Below are 20,072 nucleotides of genomic sequence, written 5' to 3' on the forward strand. Positions count from 1 at the left end.
AGTTCTTGTGCTCAACTTGGGTAAAGCGGCCATTACAAAAACATTTCTACTTAATACTTAAAGAGTTAAAGTTAATGCAAAGCCATAGTTAAGTATGTGGATATGGCCGTTTGCTTTTACTTTAATCAAGTGTCTTAAGAGCCACGTGTTTGCAATCAGTGGTGCCAATGTCTACTTTTAAATGCTGCTCTCAAGTCAGCGCCCATTTCTGTTATTGTCTGACAGATTTTTATCTGAGCTGAATTTTTCTTCTGTCAGTGGAAGCTAGAAACTAAAATAGTCCCACAGCACTTTCCTTGTTGAGCTGACACAGCAGCTATCACCAGGATGGAAAAGGTGAGCGTTACCTGAAGGAATACAGGCAGCATGTCGGCTGTGAGATCTGCCTCTGTACATTAGTGACACCTAAGTGACAGGATACACCTATAATCTGCACACTCGGCACACTGGGATGAGTTCTGGGCTCTCTCTGCGTGTCGTTTCAGCCCTGTGTCTTATTGGAGAACACTTGCCAGAATCTGGCACATATTCATCTGGCCTTGTTTGACATTTAATGCAAAAATCTTAACACTTTCACACTGTATGTAATCAAACTACGAGCAACACATAAAAGTCTGGGTATCATAAATTAAAGTCAAGCTGCAAACACAGCACTGACATGCTAAAATGTCCATATTCATATAAAAAAGAACTGTTTTCATTCATTTTTATTCAGTTTTTTCCGTCTAAAAAAGCTGTTTTTAAATAAAATATCTTTTTACTATAACGCAAGACACAAACATCTGAACATCTGGATCAAGATGCTGAAACTGAGTCAAATCATTGTCTGTGAAGGTTCTCAGTCATCCAGGTCATCGTAGTCTAAGGCGATCCTCTACCTAATCACATATGTGATTAGGTAGAGGATCGCCAGGCGGTCCTTTGTCCCTCTTTGAGGGGAAACTCCCACTGGGTTTAAATCTGGGACTCTCCACCATTTGACCCTTAGAACTGAAGAAGCTTCTCGGATGAGAGGTGAAACGTCTCCAAGCAACTTAAACAAGTCCAGACGCTTTTCTTTCCAAGCTCCTTAGCCTGACTCAAATCATTGGCATTTCTACCTAAATGATCGATTAATTACTAAGTGACTAATCAGTTCACAGTAAAGTAAACACTTAATAATGATCAGTAAAGCCATCGTGCATTTGTATTAATATATAGCTGCTATATCTCAGTGCCTTGGTTTTTTGTTGACACAGTAAATATATATGCTTTATAATATGGGCCTCTCTGTAGAGAAATCACATAATCACACTATCTGACACATGCACAGCTCTAAATGATTCAGCAAGCTGTCAGCTGCCATCATGCTGCAGTGTGCTGTTCACTGTGGTCAAACAATTTGGAGGAAAATAAAAAAGAAGATTAGCGCTTTTACTCCTAATCCTCCCCCCTTTCCCCTCTTGTTTTATTTTCACGTCTTCTCCCCATGTAAGTGCATCAGGTCTTCTGTTGCTGAACCCCTCTGGGTAGCTGGCTTAACATCAGAAGTGACTTCACCTACAGGCCATGTGATACCATTTTTAGTCAGATTTGGACTTCACCATACAAGGTGCGTACTTAAGATGCTAGGAAAAGAGGTCAAGTTAGGAATGTGTGAATATCTTGACTCCTTTTAAGTGAAACTTAGCAATTAAAATGCAAAAATCCCTCAAAGCCAGAGGAGATTGAAGAGCATGCTTATCGCTAAATATAATGGGAGAGCTGGGAGTTAAGTATGTTGATTTAATATGAATGCTCTACGCTCAAAGTTGTGCATAAATAGCAGGAGAAGCAACATGTCAAGATGTTACTTCTCATATTACATATTGCATTAGAGAGGGTACATAGTAATATAGTAATAAATCCATCTGTCTCTTGTGAGCCACTCAGTTTTACATAAGTGAAATACTAAAACCTAATTACAGAGGCCTAGGGAAAAATGTGTTTTCCCTGAATTTCTCATGAATGATGCAGGCAAAGAGGCATAAAACCCTCCTAGTGATAGCTCTGGATGCTATCAGATTGCTGCAGTTGCCCATACTTTGCATAGTATTCTGCAATAAGTCTACGGTGTTGGGGGTTGATGCATTGTGTGTTTCTTCTTCAGTTGTGTTTATACACCTGTCTGCACTTAATTATTAGTTATTATTAAACTCTGGCTCTCTTCCACGTCATGTCTTTGTCCTGTCTTGCTTCCTTCACCCCCAACCACGTATTGCCCTCCCTGAGTCTGGTCCTGCTGAAGGTTTCGTCCTGTTAAAAGGGAGTTTTTCCTTCCCACTGTCACCAAAGTGCTTGCTCATAGGGGGTCATATAATTGTTAAGGTTTTCTCTGTTTTCTGTTTTGCATTGTAGGGTCTTTACCTTACAACATAAAGAGGCTTGACGCAAATGTTGTGATTTGGCGCTATATAAATAAAACTGAATTGAGTTGTCTGTGAAGGTTCTCAGTCCTCCAGGTCATCGTAGCCTAAAGAGCTTTAAAAGAAAAGAAAAGATTTCTTAAAAATGTTTCACCTTTCATCCGAGAAGCTTCTTCAGTTCTAAAAGCAACTGGTAGAGAGTCCCAGATTTTAAACCCTAGTGGAGTGTCACCAAGAGGGTCATGGACCCCCCTATTGATCCTCTGATTAATCACGCGAACCCCAGGTGTGAAAATGGGTGTGGGTCACAATCAGCCAAGATTTCAGGTGAACCCATTGTGAAACCTAGCCCCACCCTATCATGTGATTTACTGAGGTCAAATGGCCCAGGCTGTGAGTGGGCGTCAAGGCTTCTGGGAGGGGATCTCAACACTGGATTATAGATGGCAAAATTGAAGTGAACTGAGTTGAATTCCTTAGCAACCAGTTGCTACTGGGTCACTGATCGGCCTCTAGGGCTGTATGACTGAGGCCTAAATGGTCTCACCTTTCAGTTTGTTAAATGTTGTTTTCAGGTTCCTTAATATTTGCATGTGAGCACGACAGATTTTGTTTTAAATTTGAATTTTATATTTAATAAATGAACAATGGAACAAATCCACATGGACAGGCTTTTGTGGTCACTTTAGACGAGCAAAAAAAGCTTCAAACCTAACTTGTTACTAAACTGTTTACAGCCTACACTATGGAAAGCATGTTAAGAAACAGCTGCTTACACATTCAGCAGGTGTAAAACACAATTAGCATTCACTTGAAGTTTTTTCTTCCCTCAAGGCGAATGCTTGAGGTAAGCATTTGTTCAGTACAATTTCCTAGCTTCTTCTTAACTCTGTTTTCCTATTACTGATCATATGTTGTACATTTGGTTTATCTGAGCTAAAAAGGAAAAGATGCTGGTGAGCATGCTCGCACTAAATTAAGATATTAACGATGCAGTGACTAAAATGAAAAGACTGAAGCAGTCACCTTAAAAAAGCTTTCAAGCGTCATATAGCTAAAGGAAATTGACTGAAGACAGACTCATGAGTCACAGTTGGTGTTTATCATAAGAGACACGTTTGTTGGTTATGAGTAAACTGGGGGTGGGAGGTTGGTAGCATTTGTATTGCAAGATCTTGATTTACATTTCAGAGCATTTTACATTTCCATTGTTTGTTACAGTTGCTCCTGATTTTGGTGTAATCGTGACTTGAGTATAACAACAAAGACACTTGTTGAACCTCTCTGTAGAGCCCGCCTCAGCCCTTATTCACACTGTGAATTTTCCATGAGCCTTGGCCAGCTTCTATGACTCAGATGTCATCAAAACTCCATGTGTAAAACTGATAAGATTATCATTTACATACACAGAGGCGCACACACACCCACACACACAGTGGTGACTTCCTTAACCCAAATTGATATTTTGGCATGTGCAAAGACGTGGGAAAGCTCTGAGATCATGTTCCATAATAGCAGGCAATGTTTGTTTTACACCACCATATGCCAGCGCTGATAAACCCACGACTGATTGGTGCGTAACAAGTGAGCGTGCTGATCACTAATTTATGTGGCCTCTATGCGCAAACATGCTAAAGGAATGAGAGGAGGAAGACGAGGGGAAGCGAGGAAGAAGAGAGGGGTTGTTGAGTTACATGTGGCTGAAAAGTGCCCTGCTCATCTGCCATCACAATGTTCCCTGTGGTGACCTACTCCCTTTGTTCCCTTGTGTAGTGTGTGTTTGTGAGAGAGATACAGAGAGCAATTGAGCAAGCCTGTGGGTGATGTAGACAAAGCGTTCATGATTCTTCACTGTGTTTCCACAGCTGTAGGTACCCACACAAATACAATACGCCTACTATACACTCACGCACAGGGAAGTCTGCATAATAAAATAATTGGGCAGTGCCATTCGTCTCTAAGCACAGCTGAAGGACGACCGCTTTTAACCGCACAAAATCCTACCAGTACTCTGTGTCCTGTGAGAGCCCGAAGGACAACAGGTGAGGGAGAAGAAGCGAACAGCACGTCCTGTTTTTCATTCTCAACACAGAAGATTAAAAGAAAACCAACCTTCACACCTCCAAAAAACAAACAAACCTGAAAATAAGAACAAGCTGGATACCGAATTGCTTCAGAACATAAAATTTGCTGCTGTTTATAATAAGGCTGTTGCTCATGAGAGAATTCCAGTGTGTGTAGAGTCTTTGGTGTAGACCGCACATTTCTCCATGTCACCTTTGTGTAACACCCGAGCTATAGCTCCACGAGCCAGATTCCCTTACTTTCCTGTCCTTGATTTTGCTTGTGCCCAGTTGTTGCATAACAGAGCTAGTCTGTCACAACATTCAAGCTGAACCTGTCATGGTCCTCGTTTTTTGGACCCTGAGTTATGAGTTTCTGAACTTATTTGTCAAGTATTTTCCGTTTGGCTCTTAGTTTTTTTGCATATATTTGTATTTTCTTTTTTAATCTTTAGGCCAGGGGTGTCAAACATAAGGCCCACAGACCAGAACCGGCCCTGCAAGGACTCCAAACAGGCCCACTGGACAACTTTGAAAATTGGAAGGACTGCACAGATTTTTTACCTTTTAACTGTATTTTCATGTTTTACAGCTTTTCCTATTGAAAGAGGCCTCCATCCCCCAATTGCCATTCACACTACACAAAAAATAATTAAATAATAGTGATTATTTACAGTAAGTCCACAGTAAAAAATAAAATAATCAAAATTTTCTGTGAATTTATGAACATTTTTTATAATTGTGTTATAGCACAGTCTTCATGGACTTCATTTTGAAGGTCATTATCAGGTTAGGCATTTTTAATGATGGCAACCTCTTAACTTAATAGTGCCTTTATTCCAACATTTTTGACAGAACAATTGCCATCTTTACGACCTCCACGTGTGCATGCAAGCGTGCTGGACAACTCGCAGATTTATTTGCAAGTAAGTATTTTATTGTATAATTGCATGATCTTAGTTTTTACTTGTTTTCACTAAAAAGCTATAGATATTATTTTAATCTGAATTTTATTTCCTCATACATATAAATGATTTCATGCTTCCAGCAGCAAGACGGCCCTTAAAAATACACTTGAAAAGGTCCTCTTGAATGCTTCTACTAGTATAAAGTGGGAAAATGGAAATTAGCTTTTACATATGATTACATTCTTGCATTACGTAATATTAACCATAATTAGTGTACACATAAAAAGATCTGCAATCAAAAGCTGCAGTTCAGGAACTGTCTGTGGAGGGGGGAAGATACATACAGGAGATCCAACAAAGAGGCAGGCACAACTGCAAACTAGCACAAAAGACACCAACATAAAAAGACACTAAGCTTGCTAGTAAGCTGCAACCTCTCTTGCAGTTTCTCCAGGGCCTTCCTTTCAGAAGCTTCCCCCTTGGGTTAATAGGGTAGTTATGCTCCTGACTGTAAAGGGAAGGCTGTCATCGCAGTGGCAAAAGGACATAACTGTGTGCATGCTCACAGCAGCAAGCTCAAAAAAAAGATCAGACAGCATAGGGATGAGGTGTGCAAGTTTACTGGGAAATGCCAACATGGTTTTCGGTGGCAGAACAAAAGAAAGTAGTAATTTAAAGAGCAGTGCTGAGAGAAACAGGAAGCTGGTTAGAGAAAAAACTCCCACAGGATCTACTTCACACCTTCTCTACCTAATGAACTGGTCAAGTATCAGATGACTGTGACTTGAAGTGTTTTCCCGTCTTATGTAAAAGGGAGATTAAGTTTCTTTAATATGTAAACAGCACTAACGCTCAGCAGACTTGCAGGTTCTTCCTGTTCTTACTGACGGATAAACGATTTCAGACACACTGGACAAATACTGGAATGTATTCTCAGCAAGCTGTGTTCAAATTGCGATGTTTTCACAAAAGCGCCTACACGCTGTCACTTTTTATTGTTGTGTTTGTCAGCTCATTGTGTTTATAGAGTTACATAAGGTCCATTTATTTAGCTGTTAGTTTGCTGTCACTGCCGGGAACCAGCGAGTAGCATCATCTGCAACACAGCTACATGTTCCATTATTTCTTTGATGATGCCTGAAAATCCATCACGCACGCACAAATATAATTAATTATTTTCAAAATAATAGGTAACGCAGAAAAGGCATTTGATATTCGTCTGTAGCAATTTTGGACCTTTAATAGTAGACAAATAAAATTACAATAACAGCATTTAAATTAAGGGTTATTTGGATTGATGCTTGGTCAGAAACCGTTTCTCAGGATTCTTCAGATAGACAATAATAGTCGAGAAAATAATAGAGCAGCATAACTATAACAACCCTGGTTGGAGGGTAAATTAAACTAACACATAATAATAAAAACTACAATGAAAGAGGATTTGGTTCAATTTAACCCTAGCCTTAGACAACTTTAGATTTAGATGAAAAATGTCGTTTCAGTTCAAATTCACCCTTTCACAATGTTAAAAATGCACATTAGCAGGCCCACGCGCCCCATTTCCAACAAGTTTATCTGAGATTTCCTTGATTTAAATTGACTGACTGGGCCACAATGCTCCATTTTTATCTGGTTTCCCATTTAATCCTGTACAGTATTTCAATCACCCTGGCACTCAGAGCACAATCCATGACTGTAATCCACAAGCTTGTTCAGTTCCATGTTGAATTACACCATTTGGCGTTTTGGATCAAAATGAAAAGATTAACCAAACCTAATTGGGACGTGAAGAAGGGTTTTGTTTTTTTCCCCTTCCTTTGGGGAATTACTCAGCTTTCTCTGCGACACGTGCCGAGCTTTAACACAGTCTAATCCAGACCCTCACGCTTGAATTGGATTTGGGTGAAAATCAACAAACTAGGCCACAGAGCTTCTGGGTGAGTGGGGGATGGTGTTACACTAAAAATAGATAATGCTGGAATAATTAAGAAAATTCATTTCTTAAGTGTGTAGACAATCGTTTTTAATTACTGTCCTCCCTAAAGGACCAAACTGGAACCAATGTAATGAGGATGAACAAGGTAGGAAGATCTGATTGGAGAGATAACAGACGGCGCTGGACGAAAAATAACTGTACCTGCATGCATTTCTGTTCCAGTATACTTTTTCTAATAGCTTTCCAGTTGAATATGTATTATATTTAAAATATAGAAGACCCTTCAAGTGGCGGATTTTAGAGAAATCACAGTAAAAAAAATTATAAAATAAAATAAAAACTCAAATTACAAAGAGGATTTCTTGAGTTTTCTAGGTTTTTAAGTTTCATTTATTGTGCAGGACCACTAACATCCATTATCTACTCCTCATATAGCGTCTAAATAAAGGGAAATTATTTATTACACCTCGTTAGTCACCTTTTTTCCCATCTCAGATTACTGATAATTGTTCTAGCCATGTTCACATTAGTATTAAAGTAAAGGCAGGACTTTGAAAATCTTCTAACTTCAATGAAACATCTGTAAACTACATAATAGTTTATCTGTTTGTTTAAAAAACTGAAAGTCAATAACTCAAATGGCTTGGAAGTGACTTTATTAAACGTAGATTCTAATTGTACATATCCGCTAAATTTTACCACCACTTTTTTTCCAGCTTCTTTGAGAAATTTAGTTAACTGGCAATCTGGGAACCCATCTGCTATTATCTGATGACTTTACCTGTGGGGATAACTGCCAACATTTGCAGCTTCCATTGTATACAGCAAAAATCATTCGCCACGGTTTCCTGATCTTTGTTTACAATGGAAGAGACATTTTTAAAAGCTTCAGATGTTAGCCAGTGGGTTTTGAGACTGCATTTTGGAAAAATGCTACCTCTGTTTTACTCTTACCAGAGACTACTTACTCAAGCTTGATCCATTAATCCTATAAGCAAACTACAAACAGAAACAAGAAGCCTTACAGAAGCAAAAAAAAAAACAAAACCTTTATGTCCAGACACGCTCATATACATATAGATATCTATATATATACAGATAGATAGATAAAAATATGCACACACACATATATGTATATGTAAGTTACTGTCTTCCTTCTCTCACCCCAACCGGTCACGGCAGATGGCCCCGCCCCTCCCTGAGCCTGGTTCTGCCGGAGGTTACTTCCTGTTAAAAGGGAGTTTTTCCTTCCCACTGTCGCCAAAGCGCTTGCTCTCAGGGGTCATATTGGGTTTTTCTCTGTATGTATTATTGTAGGGTCTACCTTACAATATAAAGTGCTTCGAGGCGACTGTTGTTGAGTTGTGTACAAATAAAATTGAATTGAATTGAAGTTCAGCTCAACACGGCTTCATTGGCATAAATAGTTCAATAAACTGCATAAAGAAATACTTCATATATTAACTGTTTAAATATTTATGAGCAATGCGATCAACATCAATTCATTTTCTGTCTAGTATTGTTTTACATGCTTGATGGAGAGGTGTGCAAACTAGTGCTCCCCCAAAAGAGCCAAAATCCAACACATAACATAAATTACTGAACTTCAATAACTTAGTGAAACTTAAAAGAGTGTGTTTAATATATAAAGTCTTACACTCCCTTGCTCCACCACCACTAAAGCAGTTCATTAGGCATAAAGAAAGCTCAGACAGGACCACTTGAGCTGCAACCCGAGGAGACTTGTTTATTCCCCACAGACGGACAGCATTTGGGCAGAACGTCCTTTCTGTCCAGGGTGGCCATCTGTGGATCAGTCTTCCCCAATCCATTAGAGAATGCTCGACATTCAACTTGTTTAAGGCACAGGTTAAAAACTGGTTATGGACAAATCAAGTGTGTGATCATGTATGAGTTGTATAGTTTTAATGTTTTATTTGGGAATAGAATGATATGTGTGAGTTTGGTGATAGAGTTTTTATTATAAATGAATTATGAATTTTTTATGAATTATTATGTCTATTTTTTAATGTTTTATGGACAACAGATGGAAATTAGCCCTTGGCTATAATCTGGCATGTTTACATTCATGTAATTTATTTTACATTTATGTTCATTAACATGCACGGTCCTAAATAAATAAACACCAGAGAGTTTCCAAAAACCAACGTAAAAGCCCTGAAGTGAAACATAAAGTACTTGAGTATTTTACAATACGCTTGTAACATGCCGCATACAAATTATAACTCGAGTGTATTTTAAGGTGCTCAGTGGTTTCTGTTGGCTGTTATGGCTACATTCAGCCTGGAGGTTAGGGGTTAGTGTTTTAGCAATATAAAACATTGTAAGCTACTGTTAGCTTGTGACTACTTAGGATTAGGTAATGTGTCAGAGAGAAAAAAATCAGACTCAGTATCACTGGATAAACTCCGGATAAAGATTGTGCGTGTGTGTTTGTGTGTGTGCAGTGACCTGTACCAACATAGGGAATCACAGCTTTCCTCAAATCAGCCATTAACATTAGCATAGCAGCAAATCCTTAGTATTACAAAACAGTGAGAACAATCTGTGATTAACAACTTTGTCTTCATTGTGACGGCTCTGAAAACACTGGGAAGGCATGTGAATGGGCCAAGTGTTATACAGGTGAATAAATACCTTGAGCAATGAGCTGAATTGACAGGGCCCAACGCTGCAGTGCTATGCTGCCACTGCCAAGGGCACAACGTGTCCACGACAGGGAGCTAGAAATCAGTTTATAGCACAGGGAGACTCATTAATCCTATTACCGCCAACGTGGTCATTACGGGTTTTTTTAAAACGATTTTTTATCGAAGCTGGAGCTTTTCCTCTTCAGCTCCATTTAGGCAGAACACACAGATGGTGATACAAGCACACGCATAAAATTTCTAGCTGGCTCGCACGCAGATCCGTACACTTTTAAGGTGACGATAATCCAGAGAGTTACACAACATTACATAAGGTGGCTAAAAGATGCCACACCAACAGTCCTTAGCTCAGGCCGCAGAGTACAGACAAATGAGCTCACCACTCTCACTTCCTACTGCTCACTCTTGCATTTTACCCTCTTTCAACATCTCTGGTGGCAATCAGTGCATTACTCTGTGGTGATACAGCATCTCTAGTGATGATTAAGCAGTGCAGAAACAAAGGCAAGAGCATGCTGCACAGTTACATCACCATGTTTTGTTGCAGAAATATTGTGGACAGTGATTCAAAATGGTAAAAGCATGACCCTAGATGCATCACATATCTACCAATGTACTTTTAATTCCTTATGAATTGCTCTGAAACAGGAGAGAAACTTTCGTGGCCCAACAGTTTACAATGACATGTCAAATTCCTTATATTAAGACACCGAAAGTCCCAAAACTCCACAGTGTTTGATTTACTGGTCTCAGCAGATGGCTGATCCTCCTTGAGCCTGGTTCTACCGGAAGCTTCTTCCTGTTAACAGGGAGTTCTTCCTTCCCTCTGTCACCAAGTTCTTCCTCAAAGGGCGTTGTTTGATTGTTGAGGTTTTCTTTTTTCTATTGTAGGGTCTTTACCTTACAATATAAGTTCCCTTGAGGCCACTGTTGCTGGGATTTGGCGTTATATAACTAAAAGCAAAATTGCACAAAAAGAAAAATGTACTTGCTTTTAGAAACTGAGACTCATAAGTGTGTTTATTTTATGATATACAATTGAATGCATAATCTATTAATCTATGTGCCGCATATGGATAAACACACAGCTCTATACTTAATATTATTAGTTTTTGCCCTTAGCTTTCACAGTGCAGTGTATACACCATAGACTGCAGGGTATGTAAAACTCTTGCTGTGTTTTTCCTTAGTAATTGGCTTGATGTTGCTTTTTCAGTCCCTTGCATTCTCACAGCCATTTTTCTGAGACAGGAAATCTAATTGGAAATTCTGACAAGAAAATTATGTTCCACAAGAACCTTCAATAACAAAGACCAGTCACTGCATGATGCCGTTTCCGAACTCTTTGTCCTCGGTAAGTAAATTGGGAGCCCCTACATTCCACTGCAAGACCTTTTTTATTTTGCATCTAATCTTATCACACAGTCATGTCATCTTGGCTACATGGTAACCAGACACCCAAGCCAGGAGCATGTCCTTTGTTCTACGTCACCCTAACGGACACAGCACTAACCTTTAGCTGACACCTGAGCTCGAGCACTTATCTAGGGTTTCAGGCAAATGTGAATGCCGCCTGCCTAGTGCCCAGAGTGGGGGGAACAGGCACACCTGAGCCCACTGCTCAGACCCAGGATCGCTCAACCCTGCCAATATGCAGATCTAGTTTCCTACCAGCACAGAAAATGATACTGCCGATGTCTACATCCATTCTGCCTTCCCTACCCTACCCTCCTGTTGCTTCTCTGCCTCTTGCCTTACACAAACACCTGGTCTGGCAGCATCACAACAATGTTTTTAAATGTGAGTCTAAGATAACATGAACGCTCAAATCTAATGCATGGTTATTCGGTATGCACTAAGAGCTCTGTCAGTGGTATTTCCCTAGAATATTAAAACAAAAGGCCAAATGTCTAAGTGGGACTGATACATGTATATTTTTATCTTCACTCTGCTATATTGTACATAAGGCCTATATAAAAAAAATTCCACACTCACCCTTCGGGCAATCTTTACCCTTCAAGCTCAGGTCCTCTACCAGAGGCCTGGGACACACACACACACACACACACACACACACACACACACACACACACACACACACACACATACATATATAGTTAGGGTTTAAGCAAAGGATAGAAAATATCTCTATATAAAACTATGGTCTAGTATATTGCTTTTTACCTTCCTGTGCTGTTTATATGCTTAAAATAAACTTCCTAAATGAAGCGCGATGACAACATGTTATGTAACGTAGCACATTAAAAAAAGACAGCGGGAAAGAATGAAAACATCACAGACGTCAGCAAAATCACTCTTCAGTTTTGCTGAACAACAAAAGCGCAGATTAGTCATCAGATCTCGTCTCCTTCCTCATAACCAGCGCGGTTTCTGCAACAGCAAAGCGTGAGAACAGACGCAGGGAAGTGAGAGACGGGCAGAAAGACAGACAGTCGACGGGACAAATGGAAAGTGACCCAGGTGGATGGAGAATTCTCCCAGTGTCCTCTGCGAGGTGCTGTTTGTGTTTGCTGACAGAGATGTTTGTCTGTAGGTCTGCGAGTCCGCTGACTCACTGTTGTGGTTGGAGTGTGTGAGTGTGTCAGTGTTACTAGAGTCTTCTGTGTGGGGGAAATCAGGCATAAGTCGAAAATAGCTGTACTTGGTGGTTTGCAGTGTAGCCTCTGTGTGCTGTTTTCATGATGAGGCGGGTCTGACTGTCGGGAGAACCGATGGAGCTGTAAGTGTGAAGAGGTCATGATGTCAAAATGCTGTTTTCTCCAGCAACACTGATGTGTTAAACATATCATGAAGATACTTTTGGCTGCTCCCTTACTCACAAGGGGTCGCCTCAGTGGGTAGCTCGGCATGTTCAATTTGCCAGATTTCTACACCGGATGCCCTTTCTGACACATCCCAACAGGGATTTGTGTCTTCTCCTGGGATCAAAGGGGACATCTTTTGGTTGTTAGGCAAATGTGTAAAGCACTACATAGGCATCCTAATTAACGCCCACCCACCCTCCAAAAACAAAAAAAGAAACAACACACACATATTTTGCGACTAAGTGAAACCAGAGACAAACTTGTCAAGAGAAAGAGCAGGTCAACAGGCGCGCATTATCTATTTACACCTATATGAAAGTGCAAGTGGATATTTAAAAAAAATATTACATGAAAGTGTCAACATCAAATCAAGCATGCATGGTAACTGTAACTGCAAAGGCAAGCTTTGTCCTAAAATACATTCACAGCATGCCAAAACATGCTACGACCTTCAAAATGTGTCCCGTGCTGTCATCTGCTTATGCTGGTACATTCTGCAGGTAATGACATGAGGTGTGCATGCAGTCAACCTGCACCTCCGGCCTTGCCGAACTTCACATCAACAGTCCTTTTGTTTAATGTAAAATGGATCCCAAGCACTTTCTGGAAAAAAGAGAGCCTTCTACACCATCAGCCTTCCCATTATTATGACAACAACCTACCCTGTGCGTAGCCTCTCAGTCTGTCTCATTAATGATGTAATCAGCAAAGACCCGAGCCGCGGCGTTTTCAACCATGTCAAAGCACTCACTTGTTTTTCTTCATGTTCCCCTTTCAAACACCAACACTGCTTAATCTTTCCTTGACGGGTCTATAAATAGCATCAATCCACTTAAGTTCACCCAAAGTGCTTTGGAACAAAACAGCATTCCGATTATTATCTGTCATCTACAGATTTAGGCATAGTAATAAAAACATGGGCCTCAGACAGGCTCAGATCTGGTTAAATGATAATAAAAAAAAACAAGAATAGACTGACGGGGAGGTGGGTTCAATCTGAGCGTGCTCCCCACGTGCCCATCTTTAATCTGCCCTCTTCTTCTGTGCTCTCCATCACTCTCAGTGCACTAGAAACCAGGATTACTAGTGTTCTTTGTGCTATTCAGTCCTCTGTCTGCTGTTTTAATTGTGCACATACCCCCCTTTTCTTTGGCGGAGTCTGTGAGAGGTGGGCTGATAAGAGCGGTTTGACAGGAAGGTTTAGTGAAGACTGTCCTCTGATCAGACTGGCCTGCCCCTGTCTGTGTCTAGCCTGTCAGAGGAGGACGGACGATCTAAAGGAGCAGCAGGTTTTAATGAAGGTTTTTCACAGCGAAAGAAATGACACATCCAACCCTAGACTCCCCTTGAAACACACAATCATGAACTGTACAATAAATTAAGAGACATTAGGTCACGGGTGAGTCGAAATCCTAAATAATCAACACTTTAGAGGTTCCACGGTGAAGCTCGTCAGTCGTTTTTCTTACTCTAACATCCCCTAGGGAAATTTGAATCTCCTATAATTGGAGAACAACTGCAGGGTGATACATTGGTGTCTTTCACCTTGGCTGGTCTGCAGTGGTTTAGAAACTGTCAGACCTGGGAGCAATCACAGCAGCTGCCTGGCTAGCTAGGGGCCACAGACCATAGGATGAGTCAGTTGTCAACAGGGACTGTTTTTTTGTGTTACATATTTACAGCATAAAACAGGAGCAAACAAGCACAACAACATCATTACGAGATGGAAATGAAATTTCAACAATCCACCTATGTACATGTTACTGGAATAGCTTGGGAAGGTTAGTGATAAACATTAAACTGCTAATAAATAAATGAATGAATAAAAAAAATTAATGGTCTATAAGCTGGGTGTGGTGACTGAGATTTGAGCTTCTGTAGGGTAGAAAATTAGCCTATATCACCAGAGCACAACAGCACTTAAGTGTGAGAACCACAGAGGGATTATTTGGAGTTTGTAGGCCAGATAAGTCCTTATACCTCCAGACTGCACTACAGCCCCTTATACTGCTACTTTATTTTGAATTCCTTCACCCTTTTCGTATTTCAGTCATTTTTGGTGATGAGTCAGATCAGACAAGCAGACATGCAGGCAGCAGGTGAGGGAATATATTCTGACATGGAATTTCCAAAGGGTTTAGCGGGTGAGCCAAGCTTTGGCCGACCATCTGCATAGCCTTTTAAGCCTCAAACTTGGCATGTTGTGGTGCCAAAGGTGGGGTCCTGAAGCTCATTTTGAACTCATCTGATTGCAACTGCTTTCCTGACCGACAGTTTATCAAATACCTGTATCTGATGTGTCCCAAGGCAGGGGTGGGCAGCTGATTTTCCCTAAGGGCCCAACTGAGAAACTGGAGCTGTTATGGAGTGCCACACCACAACAGAACTGAGCAGAACTGACTTCAGCTTAGTATTAATTATATCTCTCTATTAGAGTATTGGTGCATACCTCCACCAGTGTTTCACGTGGGCCCTTGGGAAAATAAATTGCCCACCCCAGTTCTGAGGGCTTTTAGAAAAAAACTGCCATAGGGGGTGCAATACTGAATTTACAGTGATGTAAATGTACTCAAAGGCAAATCTAATTGTAACTATTAGCCCCCCCCCTTCCATTATCATTTCCTGGGGCATCAATTTCAATCACTTATACCAGGATTTTTTTATGCCACTGCATGTTTATTCATGTCCGCCGAGTTTTTTTTAATTTAATTTTTTTTTCCGGCATCACGTTTAACCTGATGTACCTGCAATGCTGCTGTAAGGCCAGAGATAAAACAGGAGGGGGGGGGGGTACAAGACAGCCTGTTCGCCACTGCGTCTAAACATCGCCTCGCTTATTTCCATACATGTGTCTTGCATGGACAATCCACTTCATCACACCCCATTCCAATATCGCCTTGCGAGCCTCATCTTATAATTGCCGTCTATCTGAAGCCTGACACACACACACTGACGCATACACAATGATTCCTTAAAAAAACATTCGTGCATTTTTCAGCAATTTTTGCAATTCATTCAGCGTCAATCACTGCGGCGTGCACGCGCGGCGCGGGGCGTGCGTCTCCCCGAGATGCGGCTCCCATTGATAAAAATCCTCGTCTGAGGAAGGGCTGCATTCAACGTCACCCAAGACATTCATGCGCTTCTACAGGGGCAGCATGCAGTCGCCTCGAGCAAACTGCTGCACAACCACACCGCAAAAAGCAGGCTTCATTTCAACGTGCATTTTTTTATGGGTGAACCGTACCTGCATTTTATCTGATGTAAACACCTCAATATCTACTTCGCAGGCGATGATGGTCACCATCTCCAGTTTCATATTTATCGATGGCATTCCCTTGCGTGTTTTGGGTTTTTAAAAAAATGAGTAAAAGTCTTTCTCTTCCACTCTAGCAGGGCGCAGAAAACGCAGATATCTGTCGCTTTTTTCTCCAGGAAGCTGCGGTTAAGTCCGGCGGACTGTTCTGGATGGTTTCTTTTTTAATCGGCTGCGTGAGTCGAGGCTGGACTCCTCGCTGCACTTACGCGCTGCTGTGAGTGATGCTGCAGCAACTGCACAAACTCTCTCCGTCTCTCTCTCTCTCTCTCTGGCTCCTGCCCTCCCCGCTCCTGGCTCCACATTGACGTCATTACCATCCTCACGTTCGTCTTGTTTTACGCCACTGTAGAGCTTGACGAACCACGCAGGGCGCACTGCAGAATTCACCGGCCGGTTTATTCCGCTTTTGTTGCATTTTATTTTTATTACAATTGTCTTTTGTGTTCGCGGGGTTGAGGGAGAAAAATGTGTCACAACCATCTTTGAAAAAAAAAAAAAATCAATCCATGTTTACGTCAAACAACACCAGCATCAGAGTCACACAGAACAACCCATTCATTAAGAAGAAAGTCGTGTTTACACCTGATGTCTTTGTGATATACTGACAACAAATATGGGGTGGACAATGAGAGCAGAAGCTGTATAAGCACCAGTTCAAGTGTAGCATGAGAGATCCTCAACTGTACCGTTACGGTTCACTTCTTCAGGGAGTCAGAGAGGAGATAAGACAAAATATCATCTTACAATAAAAGCGAGGAGCTGATTCAACATTACCTTTCCAGAAATAGACATCAAGTTAATTCAGTACATCTCAGATCACAAGGTTATAGTCAGTATACTGGAGCGTGGAGGTGTATGGTTTGGACTTTCTGCTGAATATTCTCTTAATCCACAGCATCCGTTTTAGTCCAGCATGATTTCTAGCAGTATCAAGTTACACAAGGCTCACAGCTACATGTCTTTGTTTATTATAAAGTTCTTATGCGACCTGCTCCGGGACTACAGATGTAAATTAGCAGTTCTGCTATAATGTTTGCACCTTATATTTCTGGTACATTGGTGTCTATTAACTCATTCACTGCCAGCCATTGGCAGTGAATGAGTTAACATGTGCTGTCACTGTTATGAATACAATCCTTGTGAAATCAACTGTTAAAGTCAATCCTATACAAGCTGTGTTTGTGTAGTTTTTCTGCCCAACACAGCACATTACATACACTCTGATTACTGGCTTACCATCAGCACTGTGAATGAAAAATATGTTTTCCGCTGAAGGCATCCGCTGCTTTATTTTTTGCCTTCTCAAGCCACAATTGCATAACCACAGATGTCAGTTGTTTGCTGCCTTCAGCTGACATGGTCTGTGACTTCATGAGAATAGGAATATACAGACAAACAACAAGCCTAAAAGCCCATCATGCCGATGTCTGTCTGCATGCTGTTAATAGATATACCTTATTTTGTCAGTATTTTTATGCCTCGAAAACTTTTTAAGAACTTTTCAGTTACTGGTTTGTACTTTAGTGGTACTGTGGCTCTTTATGACTCACAATAAAGCAGCTGATGAAGCTGGTGATGCTGCCACAGCTCCTTGATTATACTGATAGACTGAGTTTCCATTCCACTTGAAGACCAATCATTTTCCAGATTCCACAGACATTATGCCATTGCGTAAAATGCTAACGCACCTTGTCTTCTTTCCATCACTCAGATCATCTGTCTCTCCAGCACTCCATTTCATAATAATAATTGTCTAACCAGCCGAGACAACAAAGTCCCTATAAGCCATTAATATTAAGGCTCTGGGCCGTGAAGGCTATTTCTGTCTGTGTGTGTCAGGCATTGTCCACACTGAGCAGACGGAGAACATGAGAAAGATATTTATGGATGACTGTGACATTCCTCCAGCAGACAGTGTCAGTCACTCGGTCTGGAAAAAATCCCCTGTAAAAGCCACAAAACACAACATATCAGACACAGTAACATGTTGACCTTGTCTGAAAAGCACTGTCAGCTGCTTCATCTGTTGAGATTGAAACTGTTTTAGTCTTTCAAGTCATGGCAGCACGAGCAGGCAGCGCTGGTGATGATACCTGACAGGTTTAGATGTTACATCAAAAGCACTCCCACAGCTCATTAATCACACGCAGAGGAGTGATAAAGCAGCACGCATATGTCGTCTTTTCTTTTGAATCAGGTCTGTTTACTTGAATTTAATGTAGTCTAAGTTTGCCAGAGGTTGTGATCATTTATTTATGCCCTCTTGGAAAATTCTCTTTTCACTTTCCCCTATTTACAAAGCTTTGGGTCAAAGCTGGAAAAAAAGTAAGTTTCACTTCTTGTTAACAGAAACATCAGCAAAGCAAATGTTTACAGATAAACAGAGATTAGGTCCTTTCTTCCTGGAACTAATCAATTATTACTTCTGGAATATTGTAACATACTGTAAAACAGTATATTAGACCATGTGGCACTGCAAATTTACCACTTACAGCATGTAGCACACATGCTGGTGATAACCAACCTGCATGTGAGTCTGGGGCTACTTCTGTATATCCATGCACATCTTTGTTCTGTAGGAGGAAGCTGGAGTACAACCACAACCACATTTCTGCAGAGACAGGCTCCCAGCCAAGCCTTAGATTCAAACCCAGGATCTTCTAGCTGAACCACAGTTACTTACTGCCCAAACTGGACAAGCAGAAACAAATGAATAGATGGTTATATTTACAATGATGCACTGAGGACGACAGATAAAAAAGGGGATCTGACACATTGAAATGATAACACATTACATTTCAGGTACCACCGCAGGCTCCCCCTTTAGCTTTGGCCAGAAGTTCAGATTATTAATAATATGAACAATGTTAGCAATATATATATTAAGATATACTTATTAATATATATATATATATATATATATATATATTAATACTATATTATAATATATAATATTGCTAACATTTAATTATATATATATATATATATAAATATTATATATTATATTATATATTATATATAGGTTGTAATATATTATATATATATGGTGTTGTATTATTTACATATATAAGTATATATATTATTAATATATATATATATATATATATATAAATATAAATATGGTAAATCCATCCATCCATCCATTCGCTTCCGCTTATCCTTTTCAGGGTCGCGGGGGCGCTGGAGCCTATCCCAGCTGTTATAGGGCGAGAGGCGGGTACACCCTGGACAGGTCGCCAGTCTAACAGACAGGGACAGACAACCATTCACACTCACATTCACACCTAGTGGCAATTTGGATTGTCCAATTAACCTATCCCCACAAGCTGCAATGTCTTTATGTGTGTAGTATACGTATAATATATATATATATATATATATAATAAAACACCCAGCACGCCCCTGCGGGCGGTTTATCCTTCAAGCTCGGGTCCTCTACCAGAGGCCTGGGAGCTTGAGGGTCCTGCGCAGTATCTTAGCTGTTCCCAGGACTGCGCTCTTCTGGACAGAGATCTCCGATGTTATTCCCGGGATCTGCTGGAGCCACTCGCCTAGCTTGGGAGTCACCGCACCTAGTGCTCCGATTACCACGGGGACCACCGTTACCTTCACCCTCCACATCCTCTCGAGCTCTTCTCTGAGCCCTTGGTATTTCTCCAGCTTCTCGTGTTCCTTCTTCCTGATATTGCTGTCATTGGGAACCGCTACATCGATCACTACGGCCGTCTTCTTCTGTTTGTCTACCACCACTATGTCCGGTTGGTTAGCCACCACCATTTTGTCCGTCTGTATTGGGTATCGAAGAATCCATAGGTCGTCATCCTGGACCTATGGATTCTTCGATACCCAACATCCATTATATATATATTATCAGCTGCGACAAAACAGATCAAAGGAAGCTGCGCTTCGGTAGCCGAAAACAACACATGCAGTGGTCTGTACGGTTTGTTGATGACATATATATATAT

The 20,072-nt window shown here is 40.7% G+C and overlaps 1 protein-coding gene across 5 annotated transcripts in view; it reads right to left on the reverse strand.

The window, feature by feature from the left end:
* Window positions 1-20,072, reverse strand: part of rcan3 (regulator of calcineurin 3) — a 46,307-nt gene that overhangs the window by 8,745 nt on the left and 17,490 nt on the right. Inside the window, exon 1 of one of the 5 annotated variants that reach the window (XM_005925678.3) lies at window positions 16,033-16,499. The exons of the other annotated variants lie outside the window; for them this stretch is intronic. Coding sequence (XP_005925740.1) covers window positions 16,033-16,119 — 87 coding nt within the window. The 5' untranslated portion in view covers window positions 16,120-16,499. Of the gene's footprint in view, window positions 1-16,032; window positions 16,500-20,072 lie in introns of those variants that run through there. 5 annotated transcript variants of the gene reach the window in all.

The sequence above is a fragment of the Haplochromis burtoni genome, unplaced genomic scaffold, assembly GCF_018398535.1.
Source record: "Haplochromis burtoni strain Fernald_Lab_line unplaced genomic scaffold, NCSU_Asbu1 Contig_86, whole genome shotgun sequence".
Classification (NCBI taxonomy): Eukaryota; Metazoa; Chordata; class Actinopteri; order Cichliformes; family Cichlidae; genus Haplochromis; species Haplochromis burtoni.